At 26.3% G+C, this 10,274-nt stretch overlaps 1 protein-coding gene across 1 annotated transcript; it reads left to right on the forward strand.

Annotated features, from left to right (window-relative positions):
• Positions 1 to 2,760: 2,760 nt before the first annotated feature.
• LOC127277425 (zinc metalloproteinase/disintegrin-like) lies at positions 2,761 to 5,504 on the forward strand (the record flags this gene model as incomplete). The annotated part of the gene is made up of 10 exons (XM_051298527.1): positions 2,761 to 2,853; positions 2,949 to 3,057; positions 3,365 to 3,494; positions 3,627 to 3,756; positions 3,971 to 4,163; positions 4,240 to 4,360; positions 4,507 to 4,635; positions 4,905 to 5,040; positions 5,126 to 5,257; positions 5,391 to 5,504. Coding segments are annotated over 10 exons (1,287 nt in total), but the record flags the coding sequence as incomplete, so codon positions are not given.
• Between the last annotated feature and the right edge of the window lie 4,770 nt (positions 5,505 to 10,274).

Genomic DNA, 10,274 nt, shown 5'->3' on the forward strand with positions numbered 1-10,274 from the left:
GAATACGCTTTGATTATTCATTTGGAAAATTTTCTTATATATTTCATATATAAATAAACTGCCAAAATTTGATTAGTTATTCATAAAGATTTTTTTTTTGGCCGTATATCTCATAATCTTGTCAATTTTCAAATTTCTTTTCATCAATTTCTTAAATTCCGGCCTCTGCCTTCATTTCTCCTTATATTCATTTTTTCCTCTTCTTCTGTTTGTCTCTCACTTGGATACTCTTCACTCTTCTTTGACTCTCTCTCTCTCTCTCTCTCTCTCTCTCTCTCTCACTCTCTTTCTCTCCCTTACTCTCACGGTTTGCGAGTCAGCGTATTTTAATAATTTTACCCAGTAGCTGATGCTTTTTTATTTTTCGCTCGCTATAAAATTCTGAGACGGGAGGAAATGAAAGCGTCATTTCGTTGGAGTGAAGCCGCTCTTTTTGAATGCATATATATATATATATATATATATATATATATATATATATATATAGATATAGAATGAATGCTAGGCGAGAATTTGAATCCTACGTGGAAACTAAATTTTGTTTTGCCCGATATCTTTTTTTTCGAAATCTATATGAAAAATAAGAAAATACATAGGGTAAATGTACTAATTACGGCGCGATTCGCATAAAAACATACCTTTGAAATAGAAAATTCGACATTTCTATTAAATAAAGTTAATTTAAAACTTATTAAATTAAAAGCTTATGTTATTTAAATATTAACAAAAATTTTAACTTTATAAAAATCGATTATTTAAAAAAATATGAGAAATTAAAACTGTAATACCGTAATTTTCTATTACGGAGCTTTTGTATCAGTTTTGGTGTATCAATTATGGTGATCAAAATTACGTGTATTTTGATGATACTTTGCCCACCTTTAATTGGAGCTAATCTTAAAAAAGTTTCAATTACGGCGAGGGAAAAAATTTGCTCTCAAATAATTAAATCAATAATTGATTAAATGTGCATCTTCATATATAAGTAATTGTATCAAAAAATGGTTAAAATAATTTTTTTAAATCATTTTGCAACCGTTTTTATAATAAATATAATAGTAATAATAGTTATTTTTTTATGAACGAGCCGTAATTGATGCACTCGCCGTAATTGGTACACTTGCCTAATTTTTTTATTTGATAAAAATGAAGGAAGTTATGATTTTTTTTAAATTTTACCTCATCAAAGGCAGTGTATTTTTGAAATATTTTTTTTTTTTAATCTATTGTACAAATAAATAAAAAATTATGTTATATATAAAATTTATTCTCTTTTTCTCAAATTTTTTTTTAAATATGTACTAAAAAATAATGTAATTATAACGGAAGCAACAAAAAAGTTGAAATTAAAGTTAACATTTTTTGATGCTTCCGTTAGAGTTACATTAGTTTTGAGTAGATATTTGAAAAATTTGAGAAAAAGAAAATAAATTTTATATACAACATAATTTTTTATTTATTGATACAATAGACAGTGTTTCAAAAGTACATTGCCTTTGATGATGTTAAATTTTAAAAAATCATAATCTATTTTCTAGATTTTGAAAAAAATGTTTCGTGAAAAAAACAATTTTAAATAAAAATTTTCCATGAAATGCCTCATATATATTATTAAAAATTAAATATTGAAGTATATATCAAGGTCAGTTATACAAAAGCACTCGCATCTAATAGTTTACTTTGATAGTTTGATAGTTTACTTGCAGGCACAGAAACGAAAGTTTATACTGCCACTGAAAATGTTGATTGGACATCCGTTAATTTTGTAGAAATACCAAATGTATGTATTAACATTATGAAGATATACGATAAATTCTCTATTTACATTATTATATATTCTTAATTGCAAAGAAATAGTAATTTAAAAAAGAGCAATTCAAAAATATTAATATTTCTTCACAGTTTTCTGAGGCTCTCAAATTGAGACCATAAACAGTATCAAAACGTTGTATTATCATCAATTTGATACACTTTACGATCTCAATTTGAGATACTCAAAAAACTGTGAATTGTGTACCGTCAATCGAGGTAATTATACCCATAAAATTGTTTTTCTTTTCCAAAAATCGTCATTAAAATTCAGAATTAAAAAAACAAAAATTTTTTCAACTATTGCATTATGTGCCAGTTCCTTGTGAAGAGTTCCAATAAGTTGGGTATAATTATACTCTAGTTCATAGAAAAAAATGTAATTTTAAATTTAGGAAATGCTTCTTGGCGTACATTTAAAAAAATGTTTCCCATGCATTTTATTCTTACAGTAAGAATATACCACTATTAAAATAAGAAAAAAATTTTAAAATTCAAAAAATAATTCTTGAATTAAGAAATAGTTTTCAAGTTAAGAAATATAGTTTTTAATTTATAAAGTCTTTCTGATTTTAAGATTATATTTTATTCGAACTTTAAAAATAAAATACATGCAAAATATTCTTAAATATGCGACAAAAAGATATTTTTCTCTCTAAATCTAAATTAGTAAAAAAGTTTACTAATTTGAATTAGTGACTCACTTTTTGCTTTTGAATTAGTAAAATTTTACTAATTATTTACTTTTACTAAAAATTAGTAAAATTTAACTAATTCTAAAGCAAAAAGTAAAAAGTATTAAAAAGTATTTAAATTAGTAAACATTTTTACTAATTTAGATTTTGAGAGTTCATTTTGAGTTTTCTTTTTTTTTACATTTTAAAAATCTATATATTTAAAAACAATTAGAAATTTTTTTTAAAAAATGCAATAAAACTATTATGATTATAGGTTATGCAAAATATCAACTATCAATTTTTTCCTGATGAAGAAACTGGTTCATCTGTTACACACTTTAAGAATAAACGTGGAATATCTGAATTTGTAAGTATAAACTTATTTTATATTGTGGGATAAATTTTTTCATATTAAATGCTTACAATATTTTAAATTCTAAATGAAATTTTAATTTTTAACAGCATGGAATCATTGACAACAATTATGTGATTGAACCATTGTCCAATCATCTTCGTAAACGTCGTGATTTGTTGAAAAAAAATAATGCAACCTTTGAAAGTGATGCCGAAGGTTTCATAAATACTGATGAACATGTAATTTATAAACATAAAATTAATAATGCTTCCAGTAAGTATTTTATTTAAATATTAAACAAATAAACTAAAATTGGATGTGTTTAAATATAAAGAATTAAAGTAATAGTAAATAATAATTTTTAATCCTTTAAAGTTAGGTAAAAAGTAAAATCTTCAGTTTTTAACATTATTCGATAGCAGAGCTATTTTTATCCGAAACTATAAATTTTATTAAAAAATTATAATTAATAAAGTTAACAATACAATAGTATTATTTATAATTTACGTCTAATTTTTTTTAGAACTTCAAGCACCTAAGCTGATGGAAGATGAATTTATGAAAATTAAAAGTGTGTCCCGAAGAGAAGTTGAAGAAACTCCAAAAATAGTATATCCGGAAATTATAGTTTACGTTGATGATGTAATTTTTATGTAAGTTACAATAACTTTATTCTATTTACTTTGTTCCTGCTTATAAAAATTGCTATTTTATTAAATATAAATTACTTTATTTCACTTTAATATTCTAGACAATTATTAAATAATTTTTAATTCTAATTACAGGAGATTTGAGAAAGACGTGATGAAAACAGTACTATATACTTTGAGTTTCTGGAATGGAGTTGATTTATTATACAGACAATTTGAAGATCCAAAAATTCGTCTCTATATTAAAAACATAGTAATAATTAAAGTAAGTTAAATACATTGAAAAATAATATTTATTTAAATCAATTACACGAATATTTATTTTTAATATAATTAATATATTCATTTGAATTAAATGGTATATTTGTTTTAAATACCAAAATTATTACAATTTAATTGCTTGAAATAGAAAATATTTGATTGAAATATTGTAGTGGAAATTTTTTCTATAATTAATTGAAATTATTTTTGTATTAAAGGATATACTAGAATTCGCTTTTGAAGCAAATGACTATTTGTCCACAACTTCTGTAAGAAGACCCGACACTTTAACAAAATTTTCTTCATTTTTATATGAGAATCAATTTTTTCGACCAATTAGAGATTATGATATAGCTATGTTGATGACTGAACAGACTTTAATAAAATTAAACACCAGTCGGGAATCAACTGGTAAGTTTAAATCACATATTTTTCTTTTGCATTACTTGTAAATTAAATTGTAAACTACAATAATGATTTCTTAAAGGTATGTCATATAATGCTGGAGTGTGCAAGAATCAGTCTAATAAATACGTTGGTTCCGCTGTAATTAAAAATAACAATTTTTATGGAGGAATTATTAATGCTGCTCAAAAATTGGCTCATATGTAAGTATCGCAAACTATGTTTACTTATTTTTTACTAATATACAGGGTAAAATATTTTTTATTAATTTATAAAATTTAATATATATATATATATATATATATATATTAGTTTAAAAAAATAATGTATGTAAACATTTTTTCATTAGCTTTGGTGCAAATAATGAAGAGAAAGATTGTCCTAAGAAAGACGGCTACATCATGAGTTCTAATCGTTCTGATAAAAACAAACTTTTATTTTCCTCATGTTCGAAAGAAGCTATTCGTAATGTTTTAAGGTACGTGTAAAATTTAGAACATTTACACTTTGTATAAAGAACATTTAACTATATGGTAATATCTGGAGTTGATAAATTTCAGTTACCATAAATATTAATTGTTTAATTCTAAGATTTAGTAAAACGTTAGTTTCTCTTCTGTTCTTATTTTTTTTTATTGTTAGTACTGGAAATATGGAAAAAATAATTGAATATTTTGAAATTTTCATCATCATTAGTTTTTTGAATATTTTTTTTTGTATAAATTAATAAATTTTATTTTTCATTAGTCAAGATTTTGCAAAATGCGTTCAGAATAATCCTGCAGAATATGAAAATAATAATCAAGTACCAAGAATGTTACCTGGTGAATTTATTACTTTAGACGAGCAATGCTTAAACCGAGGATACTATCAGAATGTTAAAGTAAGTTCTTTTAACATTAACATATAGCACTTAGTACTGTCGTTATCATTGGCTATATTTTGTTATTACTATTGTTCATTTTTAGAGTAAAACAACTTGTTTAGAGCTACACTGTGTCATGGACTTCGATTGGAATGATAAGCTTTATCGTTTCGAGTATAATATTCCTACAGATCGTATCCCACCTGCGGAGGGATCTTATTGTGGTGAAGGAAGGGTAATTAAAATTATGTGTTAATTTGTTCTGTAAAATATCATAAATCAAATTCAATGATTCTCAATATTTGCATCAGTATATATATATATATATATATATATATTAATTGATTGTTTATAATTTTATTATTCAGTACTGCATAGCAGGAGAGTGTGTACAGAAACCTAACAATTTGAGACGAATTTCAAATCCTCAATTGTTTCGCAAGTCAACCACTGAAACAGCATCGACCATTACAGTGGCCTAAGCTCAAACCTCGAGTGAGCGGTGTTCTAGGGCATAATGACTTTTTTTAAAATTTTTAACTGTATTTAGTGGAGGTTTTCCGTAGTTTTCCTCTACTCTGATTAAGAAAAAATCAGGCAAATGCGATTACTTCTAATAAAAGTCGGCTACGGACAGCAATTTGTAGACTATATAATTCAATTTAATTCAATTAAAAATGTTAATACCCGTGTGGAAAAAGCCACGATCTTGCCCTCAAGAGTTCGGGGCCCCCGGCGGGGGCCCATGAGGGCTGATCCATATGGCGAATCCATGAGGGGCACCGTAGGGGCCCCGCATGGATCGCCCTCATGATCGATTAGCAAAATTTTCTAAGTCCAAAAATCAAATATTTTTTTATCACCAAAAAATTAATGTTTATAATGATTCACAACAATGAAAAACGCGTTTTTAATTAAAATATATTTTCACTTTTTTTGAAAATAACACTCACACTTATGGCGAATCCATGAGGGGCACCGTAGGGGCCCCGCATGGATCGCCCTCATGATCGATTAGCAAAATTTTCTAAGTCCAAAATTCAAATATTTTTTTATCACCAAAAAATTAATGTTTATAATGATTCAGAACCACGAAAAACGCGTTTTTAATAAAAATATATTTACACTTTTTTGAAAATAACACTCACACTTATGGCAAAATAGATGAGGGCCACCGTAGGGGCCCGCATGGATCGCCCTCATGATCGATTAGCAAAATTTTCTAAGTCCAAAAATCAAATATTTTTTTATCAACAAAAAATGAATGTTTCCAATGATTCAAAACAACGAAAAACGCGTTTTTAATAAAAATATATTTACACTTTTTTGAAAATTCGCCTGAGATGATTCATGATAATAATCATAAAGCATATAATTAATTATATTTTATAAATTGCATTTGATTGGAAAATATAATTTAATATCTTAACTTTAACTAAATGATGTTAAGCACTTTTCTTTGTTAGGTATTTTTCAAGTTTAAATAGCATCAAGAAGTTAGCATTCGTTTTGAAGTAGCGTGCGTAGCGTAGTTGGTAAAGCGTTAGACTCATAGTCCGTAGGTCGTAGGTTCGATTCCCCCCATGCGTTAGATTTATTTATTTCTCAGGTTTGCGTTTAATCATTAATTCTATGTATGAATTAATTGAAAAATGAAAATATCGGTTAATAGTATGCATAAATTACATATTTTTTAATTTTTTAATTAATTAATTTATTATTACTTTTAATTATATCCGACAGTTAATTAATTAGAACGTTAATTAATAAATTCAATTTGAGTAAGAATTTAATTTAAAATTGAATAATTATTAAATAAATATGTTATTTATTCATAACTTAAGCTTATTTATTATCAATTAACTTTTATTATTAATATTATTGATTAAAAAACATTATGGCAAACTTGAGGGCAAGATGAGGGCAAACGTGAGGGCCCATAAGGGCGCCCGTAGGGGCACCCTCATGGATCGCCCATGCGGGCGCCCTCATCGATGAGCATGTCGTTTCCATGAGGGGCCCCTATGGATCATCCATATGCGCCCCTCATGGCATGAGGGCGATCCATAAGGGCCCCCGCTGGGGGCCCACATCACTTTTCCACACGGGTATTTAAAATTTTTTATAATTTTTGATGAATATACCTAATAAATGTATTCTAAAAGAAAATATTGTTTATTAAGAAATATTTATTTTTCTCTCTCTTTTTTTTTGATTATCCTTTTAAATTGCGACATCTTATTTGTCTAATTTTGATCTAATTCTTATATAAATTTCTAATTGCTTAAAATCTGTGATTTCTAGTTCTTGTTAATCAATTTTAAATCTTTATTATTTGTGATTTTTAATTCGATTTAATTCTACCTCATTCGTAATTCTTTCGAATTTGTGATTACTAATTCGACATAATTCCTTCTAATTCCTTTTAATTTGTGAATTCTAATTTCTCTTAATTCTTCCTAATTTACAATTTTTAATTTCATCTTAATTGTTTCTAATTAATAATTATTTGATATTTTTAATTTCTCTTAATTCCTAATTCTTTTTTCATTTGTAAATTTCAATTTGTATTGATTCCTTTAAATTTCCTTGTTTCCAAATTCTCTTTGTTCTAAATTTAGATGATCTAATTTCTAATTCCATCTAATTTGTGAATTACAGTCACTTTTAATTTCTCCTAATTCCTAATTCTCTTTAATTTTTAATTTCCAATTCGTCTTAATTCCTTTTAATTCCTAATTCTTTCACATATGTGATATCTAATACCTCTTAATTCCTCTTAATTTGTGATTTGTAATACATACTTGTGAATTCTAATTCCTAATTTTTTGTGATTATACTTATTCTTCCTTAGTTACTCCTAATGCCTGATTCTTTCTAATCTGTGATTTCTAATTCGTCTTAATTCATCCTAATTCTTTATAATTGTTATTTTTAATTCAATTTAATTCCATTTAATTCTTAATTCTTTTTAAATTGTATTACTAATCATTCTAATTCTTTTAAATTTGTAATCTATAATTCATCCTAATTCCTCTAAATCTTTCTTATTTGTGTTTTTTAAACCCATTCAATTCGTCTTAATTTCTTCTAATTCTTTCTAATCTGTGATTTATAATTCGTATTAATTCATGCTAATTCTTTTTTTATTTAAGATATCGACTTCGTCTAAATTCGTACTAATTCCTAATTCTTTATTATCTGTGATTACTAATTCAAGTTAATTCCTTCTAATTCCTTTTGATTCCTTTTAATTTTTTCTAATTTGTGAATATTAATTCGACTTAATTCCTTCTAATTTGTGAATTCTAATTCCTCTTAATTCTTTCTAATTTTTTATTTACAATTCGTTAATATTTCTCTAATTCTTTTTAATTTCTGATACAATAATGGATACTTAAAGTTTTTTTCTCACTCATAAATCAAGCAAATAAACGATTTTTTTTAATAACGTAGAGAAAAATTTTTTATGTTCATATGCAGTTATTTATTTTATTTAAAAAATCAATGGACATTAAAAAAAGGTCTCGTGCGTAAAATTTACTGTCGAATAACTTAAATTATTTTTAAATGTAGAATCAACAGTTTCTTTTTTTATTTTTTTATTATTTTTTTTTTTTTTGTAAATGTTCAGTTATTTTTTGTGAACTTGCATACTCATACACATATATATATACAGTTGACTTGACTCACTTTAAAGACCTTGAAGTCACCTTAAGTTCAGAGATCATCGAGTTGTGGCGATTAAGCTGCGAAACAAAATTGCTGTTAAATTCGCTTGGATTAATTGCTAGTGTGTTGTTGAAAAATGACGTTAGCTGAGGCTTGCACCGGCGGTTGAATCGAGATGCAAAGAGAGTGCCGCGCGCGCGGCTAAAATGAAGGCACGCGAAAGTCGAACGAGGGGCACGGCAGCGGCGGCAGTCTTTTTTCTTTTTCTGATGGCAATTTCTCGCGTTGGAAGCAATAATCGTGTCTTCGTATATATATATATATATATATAGGGACTGGTTTGACAGTGTGGTTGACCGCCACTCATGAGAAATCTGCCTGTCATCGTACTCGAAAATTTCGCTTAAACATTCACGTGGACGCTAATTTGTTTTCTCTCTTTCCTCTCTCTCTCTTTTACTCTTTCACTCACTCATTTGTATTACAACCACAATAATATTTACCAAAAAGAACTTCTGTAAATTTCACACAAAAATTCTTTAACAACCTCTTATTGTCAATTAGCATGTGATTTAATTAATTTCACTGAATAAAAATAATATAATTATTATTTATCAAATTTTTTTTTTTAAAGTGATTGTAAAAAGTGTCAATTTTACAATCATTTGAATGAAAATTAAAAAAAAAAATTTGAATTTTTAATTCACAAATGACGCCGCAGAAATTGGAATATTCTACTAATTTTCATCCATGCAAAACAAGAAATCACAAATTAGAACAATTATAGAAATTAGAAGGAATTAAAAATCACAAATTACAAAGAATTAGAAAGAATTAAGCGGAATTAGAAATCACAAATTAGAAAAATTATAGGTATTAAAAGGAATTAAAAATCACAAATTAGAAAGAATTAGGAAGAATTAAGCAGAATTAGAAATCACAAATTAGAAGGAATTAAGTCGAATTAGTAATCACAAATTAGAAAGAATTAAAAATTAGGTGGAATTAAATTGAATTAGAAATCACAAATTTAGAAAAAATAGGAATTAAAAAAAATTGAAAATCACAATTTAGAACGAATAAGGAGGAATTAAGAGGAATCGAAAATCACAAATTAGAAGTTATTAGAAATTAGACGTAAATTAAATTATAAGAAATATATGATATCTGTTTTAAAAAAAAATCAAAATGGCGAATCCAATATGTCTGACAAAGAAAAATCAATTTGATTTTTACTTAAAAATTTGTTACTTTCGAAAATAAAAATTAATGAATCAGTGTTGATTATAATGAAAGTAGAAAATTTGTGGCTATACAGGAGTTGTTAGGGTATAGAGGTTATGGTAGTAAAGTAATGAGATTTTTTTGGAGGAAGACCCTTTTCTCTCTCAGACATATAGTAACGAAAGTATATATATATATATATGGGTCATTCCATACGAAAAGGCAAATGGCTGCGTCCACTAGCAGTTTGAACCAATCGCAATGTTATAGTAGTCAAATTTTAGCATTTTTTATATAGAATCGAAAGCCGAGTGGCCTTTTTTTTTATTTTCAAAATGGCGGCCACCCCAATGGCA

The sequence above is a fragment of the Leptopilina boulardi genome, unplaced genomic scaffold, assembly GCF_019393585.1.
Source record: "Leptopilina boulardi isolate dan_hultmark-lab unplaced genomic scaffold, ZJU_Lbou_2.1 LbouV2_167, whole genome shotgun sequence".
In the NCBI taxonomy this organism is placed as follows: Eukaryota; Metazoa; Arthropoda; class Insecta; order Hymenoptera; family Figitidae; genus Leptopilina; species Leptopilina boulardi.